At 33.4% G+C, this 13,746-nt stretch overlaps 2 protein-coding genes across 2 annotated transcripts in view; both read left to right on the top strand.

The window, feature by feature from the left end:
• Positions 1-162: 162 nt before the first annotated feature.
• LOC142220806 (uncharacterized) lies at positions 163-3,159 on the top strand. Its single transcript, XM_075290158.1, has 3 exons — positions 163-300; positions 388-857; positions 2,385-3,159. Exons 2-3 carry the CDS (start codon positions 527-529, stop codon positions 2,771-2,773), a joined length of 720 nt encoding a protein of 239 aa, XP_075146273.1. The 5' UTR covers positions 163-300; positions 388-526; the 3' UTR covers positions 2,774-3,159.
• A 1,825-nt stretch (positions 3,160-4,984) lies between these two features.
• The window catches only part of LOC142224640 (maternal protein pumilio-like), a 138,246-nt gene continuing 129,484 nt past the window's right edge, over positions 4,985-13,746 (top strand). Inside the window, exon 1 of the mRNA XM_075294424.1 lies at positions 4,985-5,263. The gene's annotated coding sequence lies outside the window, so the exon portion shown is untranslated. The remainder of the gene's footprint in view (positions 5,264-13,746) is intronic.

A 13,746-nucleotide genomic window follows, 5' to 3' on the forward strand; every position in this document is an offset into this window, starting at 1 on the left:
GTTGCATTTGAAAAACGCTCATCCTGTGTTTATTGGGGCTGTCCTAAACGTAAACGCATTATTGGAAACTTGTACGCTAAGCTGATATGTTTCTATTTAGATAGAGCTATAAAAAAAAAATTAGGTTGGCAACTCTGATGTATTTCGCATTTCACGAAGCCTCCTAGACCGGCATCATTTCAGCGTCGCGTCAGATATTGTGGTGAGAAGTTGATAAGTAAGGGCTTGGTGTAGACATTAATTTGAATTTCTAGAACAAAAGGGAGATATTTGGACAAAGCTTGGTGGGCCGATTTTAAGGTATAAAATTATTTGCGTATAATAAAAAGCCAGAATTGATATTCAAAACTACCAATTGAATTTTGTTTCGTTTTTACCGATTTTTAGGTCACAAAAACAACGCTATAAAAATTACAGAGTGTGAGTGTACAGAAATATCGGCAAAAATAGACCGCCAATAAAAGCAAACAAGAGAAAGACGCAGCTTTAGTTATTGGAGGCAAAGAAAGCATACAAATAGAAGAATATGACTGATGTTAAAGCTCACATTGATGACGATATCACCGATGCAGAATCAGGTTCAGCATCTCCAGTAGCCGTACCCAAAAAGCGCGGTCGCCCATCCATCGGTCCAAAAACAGATGACAACGCAGATACATCAGAAGGTGAAAGTAAACCCAAACGCCGTGGACGTCCGCCAAAGGGTGCTGACAAAAAGGTTTTTATACCCTCTGGAAAAAGTCGTGGGCGACCAAGAAAAGTTGTTGAAGACGACGATGATGATAAAATATCAAAGAAATCGCCCAAAAAAGGAGGAAGAGGTCGTCCGAAAAAAGTGAAAAATAGCGATGATGAGAGTAAGTACATTAGGCAAATAATGATATCTTTTCTATATTGTTAGAAAATGGTTCGTGGAATGAATATAAATAGTGTACAGTTGATCTAACCCCTTTACTCGATCATAAAGATACCATTTGGGTTTTACGACTAAAATGCCACAACTTAAATTCAGTTGTGCAGGACTAAATATACCTACCGGTAAATTGTTTCTTATTTAATCTCTAAAGGTTGACAGCAGAAAATGTCTAGGAAAAGGGGGCAGCTTGGATGGTGATGCGATATAGCTAATTTAAAAAAAATGTGGATTTTCTTTACCATTGGCTTCTCCTAGAATATATAAAGCTGTTACTTTCAATGTCCCGTTATAAACAGAGTTAATTAGTTATCTTGCTGGGAGATTTGGATTTAGGATTGAGTTATAACCAAATCTATGTTTAGCTCAATAACAAGGGCTAGATTTGCGAGTTATAGTTCCCTTAAGTGATCGTGCCTTTTACTTTCGTTCCTCAATAAGAACTAGTTATTTTTCCTGGTTCCTAATTTTAATTTTTGTTTGCCACGTCAATCATGGTCATTTTCTTCGGCAAGCTTGGTACAATGGTGCCAAACAAAACGTCTTCACAGAAGGGAGTTTATTCGAAAATCTAGCAAACCTTTTTTCGAGCTATGTTTACTTTTATAAAGGAAATAAACAGCCAAACTAAACAATCGAAAGAGCTCGAACAAGTTCCCGTAGTTACTTAAAGTGACGCGTCCATTCGGAACTACCCAACTCTACTTAGTATATATCACGATATTTAGGACATTTATTCTTTAATGCGTACGAGATTGATGAGGAGAATACAAAAATATATAGGCCGATTTCGTGGCCATTGCTTTCCATCGCCAACCAGTGCATCAATAATGACTCAAAGTCCAAGGTAAATGTGACAATATTGGTTTAAATTACCTATCGTTGGAAAAAAAACTAATTCTATGTTACCACCAAAGACCATAGATTTAGGAAGATGTGAACTAAGGTGTGATTGTGTTAGTATCAGAAACCAAAGATTAGTATCATATATGTAAGAAAGGCGCACCGAACTTATTGATTTGATGAAGACAATTTTTATTTTGGTATTTTCTTAAATCTACACGCGAATTTCTCTTTCGGTTGCACTAAATTATTAATAAAATATTTCACGAAGTGTTTTTGTACATTTAAAAGTTAAGAAAAAATTGCTAAAAATAAGTGAAGTTTTGTAACGAATGCAAAATGAAAAGAGAAACTGAAAAAAAGTTTCAACTTCTCGTGTAACGTGTATGGTACTAAACTCTGTTTTCTCGAGAAAAAGAATAACAACAAGATCATTTCACATCTCCCTAAATCTATGGTCTTTGGTTACCATCCAATAGTTCAAAAGGTCTGGTTGGGTATCACATAGTCGGCACCAAAGGATTTTGGCTTCTTTTGTAGTTAAATTTATTTTTTTGCACAGCTTTTTTGTCTCAAATTAAAATCAGTGTCGAAAGCAAAAATAAATGTATTTTTGTTCAACTTTCAGGTTCAGATGACAAAAATGACGAAGACAAAAATCCTGTCGGACGTCCTGCAACTGGTGGTGTCAATCTTAACATTGCTCGTACTGGCAGAGGGCAGGGACGAGCAAGAAAAGCCGTTTCACCTAAAAAAGTAATGGCAAAGTCTAATGGTGTTGATGGTGAACCAAAAAAGAGGGGTAGGCCTCCAAGTAAAGGTCCCAAAGCTGCACCTTATGTAGCTACAGGCAAATCACGTGGAAGACCTAAAAAAGTGAAATCCGATGACGAAGACGAAGAAGAGAAGGACGAGATCGAGAATGCTAAGGATGGTATTGAGACTATCGATGATGAAAGCGATAAGGCTTCGGATAAGGATGATGACAAGGACAGTGACAAAGAAGACACTGACTAAATTCTGTCACAAAGGAGTTTAAATTAAGACATGATTCAAACAAACTACATTCTTCTCCTGCATAAAAAAATGGAATTTAAAACATTCACATACAAGGCCCAGATGTCGCATTTTTTTATAATTACAAAGACATCTGTTGCCATTTAGAAGCCTAATTTTACATAAAATATTTGCGTTACTTTTTACTTAATGTAAATGATTCTGACAAATCATACTCTATAGCTATGTATTAATGTTCTTTATGTCCCATAAGTCTCTTTTTTTAATGTACATTTCTTCTTTTATGTTACTGTTTATCTTTTTTTAATTTTCAATGGATTTCTAGTAAATATGGGATCTTGAACATATGACAATTATTTTAGAGAATAAAATTAAGAAAAAAAATATATGTTCCAACATTTCTTTTTTATTTTAATATTTGTACACTGCAGTTTCGATAACTAACGCAATATTAAACAGTCTTATAGAGCATTCGATTTTGTGACATCGTGTAGCACAATGCACGAGTGTTATCTGTCGGTATTTGGGCCTTTTCTGTCCAAACTTTGCTTTCTTAAATGACTTGCAATAAAAATTGTATCAGATTGTGATATATCGAATCGGAAAGCCACTATTTGGACGATATGAAGTGCGGAATCCACAGTTTCGATAATAACGCGCATCTAATTTGACGCCAGGCTCGATGTAAAGAATTAGGGAACGGTCATCGATGGTTACCGCTGCTCATGGAACATTTCTTCGGCTGGCCTCTCGTAGGCTCACATTTTCGTACGTGCCGAATTGCGAAGTGCCTACATTTTATGTTAAGAAAACACATTGATCGCAATTTCACCACTTGCAAGTCTTGATTTAAGATCGTATGAAATTTGGAAATTGTAAGGCCTTACTTTGAGTTCGGTTTCCTATAGATTTAAAGAAATATCTTCAGAAGATGCCACACGTGGATTTTTGCATAGATTATAGATTTGAGGAAGATAGGAAATTGGCTTGCGCCATACCAAATGTTGCATTTACCAGATTAGTTCAATATAAGTTTGTAATCTTTTAGTTGTTTTTCGTTTTTATTTTTTAAATGAAAAATGTAATTTTCATAATGAAACAATGTTAAATTTTAGGCAACAACAAAAAAAATTACATTTTCCCCTTTATGGAAATTTATTTCGTGCTCCTAATTTCTTTTTATTTGCATTTTAATGCTATATAGGCGTTTGGTTCGAGTATTAAACTAATGTGGTAAAAGGAAGATAGGAATTTGGCTACTGATGAGATCGAACCATTTACCGTGTTAGTTTCATACATTTCGTTTATCGCACCAAACGCGTATACTACAAGTATTGACATAGCATTAAAATACAAATAAAAAGAAATTAAGTGCCGAAATAAATTTCCATGATGGGGAAAATGTAAATTTTTCGTTGTTGCCTAAAATTTAACATTGTTTCATTAAGAAAATAAAGTTTTTCATTTAAAAAATAAAAACGAAAAACAAATAAACAATTACAAACATGTATGGAACTAACATGGTAAATGCAACATTAGGTATGACGCAAGCCAATTTCTTATCTTCCTACAGTTTATTGTCTTCGGCACAGATGTCAACAAAGTTTTTTGACAATAGGATGAAAATTAGTTTTGTTCCAAAATTAAATATAATGAAATTTAAAAAAAAAAAATATATATTTTATTATGAATTTTGTAAAGTACACATACGTACACAGCATTGCTGCAAAAAAATAAAATATTTGATATTTCAATTATTACTGGAATTTGAAATATTTGGCAATGTCAAAAGGCTGTCTTGACGTACTGTATGTGGTATTTTGCTCCATTCCCGGCGAAGCCCTGTCTAAAGATGTTCCAAATGAAATCATTCTGTCACCCTTTATAGTAGTGCCGAAAATATGCCTTCTGCTCCCTGTGACTTAAATTATGCATAGGTTCTCACAGCTCATTCCCTATAGCATTGAGATATAAAGAAATAATAATAATTTATTTGTATTTATTAAATGTTAACTATCGTTTTAGTATGTTAAACTTCAAAAATTCTGTTACCGTTAAAAACCAGGATTTCCCTTAAATCAATATGATTTACAAAAGACAATGGCAAAGCTTCGATTTATTAACTTTGGCGGCGTTCTAAATGATCGAAAAGCTCGGCATATAAACGCGCAGCTGTTTCACGGTTTCTCGGCTTTGATATCAGTCGGCGAAGGTTAGTTGTTGTTAGTACTGTGTAAAGAATAAAAAATGATGAAAACGTAAAAAATTAACTAAAATTGTGTAAAGAATCTCTAACAAACCACTGCATTGTTTATAAAGAATTCTATATAGAAAAGTTTCAAGCATTTGTGAATGCATGTGAGAATTGGTATATATTGCCAAAGTTCTGTGCGAAGACCTCCATTATTCCTCTGTATAAATGAGAAACGGCAATAACAAGACAAACTATTTTTTTATAAACGTGCAAAAACAACGAATGAGAGATTCTTTGTAAGTTGTAACAAAAACATAGAGAGACATTGTATTCGATGGACTTTTTCCGCAGAGATTATAAATAAAAATATTAATAAAGTCTGCAAATATATAGATGAAATTGTGAACTTCATTTAGTAGTGGTAATAATGACGGTAGTGGTGGAGGTATCCTTTGATTAAATTCTTTTGTGAGAACACTTCGGTGAGTTTTGCAATGCACTGTGAAGTGTTGTCAACTTAGAGCTTTTTTTGTATTCTAGTCAAAACATTTTAAGTGTTGAAGTATTTCTAGGAATGTGGAAATTTCAAGAATGGTAACTTCAAAATGATGTGACAAAATAATTATGTTCTAATAAGTCTATCACATACCAATGTATAAACATTGGATTATTCGATTAATGCTAATGTAAACAAAGATTTCATATATCTATGTCAAAGACCATTAATTTATTATGGTCTTTGATCCATGTTGAAATATGTTTTATTTTGTTTTAATGTAAAAGGGAAAAATCCTGTTGTCTTAAAGTTTTAAATGGAGATGCATTACAAATAAATCTAATCATTTTGTTTTAAATGGTTCCATAATTTAAATAGAATATTAAAAATAAAAAAATGCGTAACAAATGGTGTGCAGACAAACAACAGCGCTGTGAATTGAGACATGTTTAAATGTTGGCGTTCTATTTTAACCCATTAACGCTCAAAATGAAACTGCCGGATAAAAATTGATTTTATGGGTTTTTATTAACTCAGTAACGACTAAGTAAAAAACTGACATTGGGCATATGCCAGTATGAAATTCTCCAAAAACCACCATTACCTGGTAGTACAATTTTAAACTTTTTATTACAAATCGAGATATTATACGCGAAGAAATATAGATTTCAGATCACTTGGAACACATAAAACTATTGAAAGTATTTTACAAAAGTATCCGAATAATAACAAGAGTATAACACACTGAATATGACACTTGTTTATCAAATGCGACCAAGTGTCTTTGTTTATAGATCAGATACAGTATAAAGCTGTAGTACGTATATTTAAAATTACAAAAATAAGGAGTAGCTCATAGTTCTTTGACTTTAAACAGGTGTCCTCATATGGGGACAGAGGGCGGTAATGGGTTAACTTATTATTAGTGGCAATTCCGTAAATTAGTGGCAACTTGGACTATCATTCACAATTAGTGGAGCCTTTTCGAAGTTCTTTTATCTTCCATACATCGGTGAATCTCAAACTGTGAATTCTTAAAATTGCGATCACCCCGAAACAAACCTGTAGTCAGTGTTGCCAGTATTGAGAATATTTTTTTAATGCATGGAGACGAAATTTTCGAGTTGGGCACTTGGGATTTACATAAATTTGACGATTTTTAAATCGGTTCAGTGTAATAAATAAGACTTATACTACGTTCGCACTAGACACGAAATCCTCGTAAAAGGATTTTGGCCGAAATCCTCCTAGATCTCAGTAGATTTGCAATAGGCAAATATCAGCTGGCTCGTAGAGGATTTCAACAAAATCTCTTTCAAAATCCCCTATACTGCCTTGTACAACTGTGGTTTTGGTACTAAAAATGCGCTTTTTGCAACCTTGTCCCAATTTACCCTGTAGATGAATGTGTGTTTGCATGTACACATACGGGTTTGTGTTTATATTGATATATTTACAAACAGCTGTTAAATCCTCAAATCTACGAAATCTCGTTATTTTGCCAGTCCGAACACTTGAGATTTGTAAAGAGTTTTGGTTCTAAATAGCGAGATTTCGTGTCTAGTGCCAACGTTTTATAATGGTTTAATTTAAATAATTTTGTTATTGCCAAAATTAAAAAAAGAAAAGTGCTTCCCTTTATTCCACTGCATACAAAGGCGTGCAACTGGTGCATTTGGAATAGAAACGGACATAGGATTTTCTTTTGCGTGCTAAAGCACTAATTAATAATTTTAGTCAGCTTGGCTGAGATATTTTTCTACAATTGTGAAATCATTTCGTGAGGACTCTGGTCTAAATATTGTCCCATCACAAGTGTTCATCATTGATTTGAACAATATATTCCATAAATATAGAAATGGTGGTTCATCGTCCTATTGATCTACCACCCCATCTTATTACTTGAGTATTTAGAAGTAAATATTCGTTAATTAATACATGGTGACTGAACTCCCACATTTATTTCTCGAACGTTCGGAAAACAATCTCCGGTCGCCTGGTGTGATGTTTCCAAATCTGATATTATTGCAGCTCGCTAGCGGTATGACACAAAATTAAATTTTTTTCTAAAGAAATTCTAAATTGTTATTAATTTTCTACACCCAAACCTATTTCTTTATATTTTTTGTATAAAACTTGTCAAAAATTGCGGTTTTTTGGGAACAAGAGCCAGGAAACTACTGGCAACACTGACTGTAGTGTACTCCCAGCATAGGGCGCCAGTCGCTTTTGTACGTCGCACACTTAAAATACCCACAGTAGGGTTGCCAAAGTGATTGGCTTAGTGAAATAGATATTCCACAGTTTATTATTTACAAAACAAAAAACACAAATGTACAGAAACCCCTTCTTACACCATGTTAGATAACTTTCTGATGGCTCCTGTGGTGTTCCCTAAGCTAAGGTGTGCATATATTATTACAATTTCGGGCTTGTCTCCAATAATTAAGAAAGGGTCGTCTCATCGTTTCTCATGGATATATCTCTGCGCAGAAATATACCAAATGTCACACAAAGTGTGTTACATATTTCGTTTTGTTTTTTTTTATTACAATAAAATTGTACATTTTTCATATATTCTTACACGCAAGTCTCCGATAGAAGGACATAAAATCAAATTGGTCAAAAAAAGAAAAGTCCCTGGAAATGTTTATTCTCCTATTTCCTTGATTTGATGTTTGGGCTTTGTTCTTCTACTTGTTTTCTTCTTTCCTGCATACTCACTTGCCGCTCGCATTTGTTTGTATATTCCCCCTTTTTTGTTTTTATTCTTTTCTTACATTTTTTTCCGGTCAATGTTTGAGAAATGGTGAGGCCGCAGCTGTCTACGCCAGTTGAGAGAGAAAGAATAAACAAGCAATATATATGCATATGATGAGTATGAGTATGTATGCTTCAATAAAGTGCGAACATTCATTTGGGAATGGAGTGCAAGTGCAAGCTCCAAGAATTCTGAGCGGCCTCACTACAAAACTCAATCGGCATAAGTAAGGGAGCAGAGTACATACAGATATAAATGTTTTGCGTTCCCTGGTAGTGGGGCAGGACGAGGATTGCCAGTATTGCCAATATTTTAAATGAAGAGGGATACATTCGAATTCAATTCAATATGGTAACTCTTATTTAAGGGATTTTTAGAATGAAGCTCCATTAAACAATTCATGCAAAACTAAGGGGAGATTTTATTCAGTTACTATGGGAAATATAGTAGGCAGTACAGAAAAAGAGAGGATAGAGCTTAACACATAGTATGTGTGCACAAGGGATGATAAAACGGATCTTGATAAAACGAACCAAATTAGGTACATAAAAGAACGTTTCAACACATGCAAAGCAATACTTTAAGAAATTTATTAATACACACAGCAAAAAATCCAAATCAAATTACGAGTTAAAAATCAGAATCGTAAGATGGATAGTTGTAATGTATGACAAATACATGCCATAAGATTTCTTGACGATATAGGCATTTTTAGTGGGAAATGAAATTATTCTAAAAACACCAAACGACGCATTTAACATTTTCGAGAATTTTTATATTCGATCTCTGAATACATGCTGTATTACCTTTCAATAATGCCATATCGAATTTCAAAACAAATATAAGCAAATTACAATGACACCATCGTGATAGTGAATTACAATATTATATCAAATAATAAATTTCGTTTGCACTTTCCACTTTAAGGTAAGTACTACGTTCGCTTTTCGAGTTGAAATTTTCACGGTCACTTTATTAAAACAGTTCAATATAAAGCAGATAAATTAACTCACTTGATGCGCAGTTTTTTTTTGTTCCTCTAGATTTCGGCAAGACATCATGAGAATTAGGACTGTCATTCGGAATCGATTTTTATAAATCCCGGGATTCGGGATCTTACAATATCAAGATTTTCCGGGATTTTTTTCAGGATCCAGAAATTTTCGGGATGTTTTAAATATTTTAAGTAATAAAAATCTACAGCGCCAAAAATTGCTGTACATTAAACCAATTTAATTTAATTTAATTTAATTTTATTAACAAAAGAACATAAGAGAAAATTAAAAAGCAATTTCAAATTGCTTTAATACTCAAAGAACATCTAGTCCAACTCAACAAGAAAAGAAAAACAAAAAATTTTGACAAAAAGGCAATTTCATATCGCTTATTCAGCAAAACATTTTAAGAATTTTGATTAGATTAGGTATATTTTCGTACATTTGTGTTAATCCTTTTGCACTTCAATGTTTTATGTAACTTCTTAAAAATATCAAGGCATCCAAATTTCTGTCAGATAAACCCGATCTCGGCATATTGTCGACGGACCTATTATCATTATCTTCGATTATTGGTGAAATTGTGCATTTTATTGTATACCTCATGTATAATAAATACCGAGGTGTACCATAAATGTTTTTTAACTCAATTTGTCTTGTATGAAATCTTAGGGTTGTTTGCACTGCATGAAGACGCCAATTTATTAATAAATAATGCTAAAAGGCCACACAAACAAATTTGAATTAGTTTTTCGGGATCCCGAAAAATCCCGGGATTCAAAAAAACAAATACCGGTATTCAGAATTAATACCGTCCCGAAATCCCGGGATTTTTTATTCCGGGGGACAGCCCTAATGAGAATATGTTTGTTTTCAATTTTAATTTTATTATTTCAGGAAAAGTAATCGCGAAAATAATGTAATTTTCACTTCGAAACCCGAACATAGTACTCACCTTTATATGAAATAATTTTTTTATGAATAGTTTTTATGAGGGTGTATATTATTAACGTGTTTTCTGATAGTAATTTTAGTTGGATTTTTATTTCAAGTTGAGTCAACATTTATTTACAAATACTTATTTTCCAACAATTATTTTTTCTTATTTTGTTTTATTTTATTATTATAATATTAAATATATTTTTATTATAAAATAAATATATTATTATAAAATTAAATATATATTTTATTATTACAATATTAAATATATGGTGATATATTTCTGTGCATTTTTGCTATTTTACATTTTGACTTAGAAGAGTACTTTTTCAAAGCAGATTTAGTATCATTTCAACAATGGTATTTATCATCTCTGTTTCCCAATCCAATTGTCCATCCCTGCGCAAAAAGCATGCGAAACCCTCATGGAGAGGAGGGTAATTGTTTGCAAATTGAGAGAGACTATTGAAGATGAGAGAGAGAGAGACCACCGAGAGCAAAACAAAAGGAGAATCTCAAATTCAAGAGAGCATAAAAAACCGCAAAATCCCGATGTCTGGCAGGCAACGACGGCGCAACTAAAAACAGAAGCATTTTGTGTGTGTTCTCCTCGCGACGAAGAATTTTCTTCAAACCGATAAACCAATTTCAATCTCTTTGTGTAAATAATTGTACAAATAAAATCTAAATAATTAAGAATACCGCAACAACAACCAACCGTCAACAACCGTTCATCAACAAAAAAAAAAACAAAGAAAATATTGTGGCAAAGTAGTAAAGAGCAAAATACTTAACCGGAGGTTCTTTAATTTCCATGAAAATTCTATGCAAATAATCGGGCGACCTGCAACGATTACAAAAAGCAAAATCGCGTTTAAATTGTTTGCGTAAAGAACGAAAAAATATATTTTTTTTTTCATTTCATGGGTACTTTTCTATAATATTGAGCCAGTCAGCCACCACCATCATCATCATCAGTGAGAACAACAACTATAACAACCATACATACATAGCTAGTAGCCAATACCACGCCGTGAAAAAGTACCATAATCGCGAAAAAGCAACAAAAACAACAAATACAATCCACAACAACAACTGAAATTCGTTATTTTTTGTCATATAATTTAATTATTTTTCTTTTGGTTATTGTGTGTCCGTTGTGCTGCTGCTTCTCCCAGCTCACTCTCACTGTTTAGTAAAGTGTGTAAAAATAAATAAGAAAATAAACATTTTTGTGTATATTTTAATTTGTATAAAAAAGCGTGTGAAGACGTTCTGTAAAATTGTGTGCATATTTGTCTTGTGTGCTGTTCATTATTGTCACAAGAGAAAAAATTCTTGGATATTCCAAGTTTTTTACTAAAGTGCTATTCTCGCCAGTACTTCTGCTTAATTTCCTAATAAGATTAAAAGCGTGGTTTTAAAAATAAAGCAATTATTTTTGTTTAGGCATCCCATCGTAAGTAGAAGCGACATATATAACAAAAGTGTAATTGCTTATTTCTTTGGTGGAATTGTAAAACTTTAAAGAAATAACCTACGATTTCTTTGATGAATTACGGATTTTTACTCATCATTTCAAAGTCGCCGAATAACAAAAAAAATCTTTGGAAAACGGTAAAAATCATTTGTTTATTAATGTAAATATTAGTCCATAAAATTTGTTTTTTTTTTGCATGTTAACATAAATAAACATAAATAAACATAAATAAACTTAAAAAAGTTTTCATAAATTCTCTAATATATATCACAATTTGGGGGTTTTGTCTCATCTTTTTTCTGATTAGAATTATGTGTTTTCCAGTCATTTCTTTGTTCTTGTCATTCTTGTCATTCTTGTCCTTTATTTCCTCTTTCATATCATGTTGTTTCCCACTTTGAGTTTTTTTCTCTCTGGTACTCAATGGCTCTCTTTTGACGCCATGTTTATATTGTTGTCCTCGTCAGCTATGTTCAAACTGGTAGCATTGCAGAGACGTGTAAATCGAATTATTGTCGCCGGCAAATGCTAGTTGTTTAATGCGCAATACAGACTATCAGTTATTCCGGACGACAGTGCTCATGTTGAACATATCCCATATATTGTGCATATTATAAGTTAAGTCCGAAGGCATAAACGATACTGCTGCATGTTTATGGGATCGATAGCACATTTACCGATTATTTAGTCATCGCCGACAAGTCGTATCGATCCGACACACTGTAAGATTCTTTACAAACACCGACATTCCGTCCGGAATAACTGATAGTCTGTAAAGCGCATAAGTGCCAAAACCAACATGGTCTGCGTAAAACCCGGTACTACGTTCGATTTTGTAATTTTACCAGATACTCTGATAAAATAATCTATTTTAATAATTTTACTCAATTGAAGCTTACGATCATTCTCATCAAAAAATTTTCGAGATTTAATAGGAATATGCTATTATTTTTTGCATTATGCTTTGTTTTAGAAAAACTAAGCGCGATAACGAAGTGGTTTTCAACTCGAATTAAATACCAATTTTGCCCTAAGAACTTCCAATATTATTTGGTAGTGCAATTTAGGGTTGGGAAGCTTCCCAATGTATCATCGACCGGTTTGCAAAATGAGAAAATTATATGTGATTTCATTTAAAAAAATCATAGCAGTATAATATACACAAACTACTGAAACCTAGGGCACTTTTGCTCTAATGAGTATATCACAGATCTGGTGTGAAAGTGAAGTTATCAATATATAAAGGGTGATTTGTTAAGAGCTTGATAACTTTTTTTTAAAAAAAAACGCATAAAATTTGCAAAATCTCATCGGTTCTTTATTTGAAACGTTAGATTGGTCCATGACATTTACTTTTTGAAGATAATTTCATTTAAATGTTGACCGCGGCTGCGTCTTAGGTGGTCCATTCGGAAAGTCCAATTTTGGGCAACTTTTTCGAGCATTTCGGCCGGAATAGCCCGAATTTCTTCGGAAATGTTGTCTTCCAAAGCTGGAATAGTTGCTGGCTTATTTCTGTAGACTTTAGACTTGACGTAGCCCCACAAAAAATAGTCTAAAGGCGTCAAATCGCATGATCTTGGTGGCCAACTTACCGGTCCATTTCTTGAGATGAATTGTTCTCCGAAGTTTTCCCTCAAAATGGCCATAGAATCGCGAGCTGTGTGGCATGTAGCGCCATCTTGTTGAAACCACATGTCAACCAAGTTCAGTTCTTCCATTTTTGGCAACAAAAAGTTTGTTAGCATCGAACGATAGCGATCGCCATTCACCGTAACGTTGCGTCCAACAGCATCTTTGAAAAAATACGGTCCAATGATTCCACCAGCGTACAAACCACACCAAACAGTGCATTTTTCGGGATGCATGGGCAGTTCTTGAACGGCTTCTGGTTGCTCTTCACTCCAAATGCGGCAATTTTGCTTATTTACGTAGCCATTCAACCAGAAATGAGCCTCATCGCTGAACAAAATTTGTCGATAAAAAAGCGGATTTTCTGCCAACTTTTCTAGGGCCCATTCACTGAAAATTCGACGTTGTGGCTCGTTAGTAAGTCTATTCATGATGAAATGTCAAAGCATACTGAGCATCTTTCTCTTTGACACCAT

This window comes from Haematobia irritans, chromosome 1, assembly GCF_050003625.1.
Source record: "Haematobia irritans isolate KBUSLIRL chromosome 1, ASM5000362v1, whole genome shotgun sequence".
In the NCBI taxonomy this organism is placed as follows: domain Eukaryota; kingdom Metazoa; phylum Arthropoda; class Insecta; order Diptera; family Muscidae; genus Haematobia; species Haematobia irritans.

Coding starts and splice junctions, on each gene's coding strand:
- LOC142220806 (XM_075290158.1), top strand. CDS start 527: ATGACTGATGTTAAAGCTCACATTGATGACGATATCACCGATGCAGAA. Junction 858..2,384: donor GAAAAATAGCGATGATGAGA/GTAAGTACATTA, acceptor TTCAACTTTCAG/GTTCAGATGACAAAAATGAC.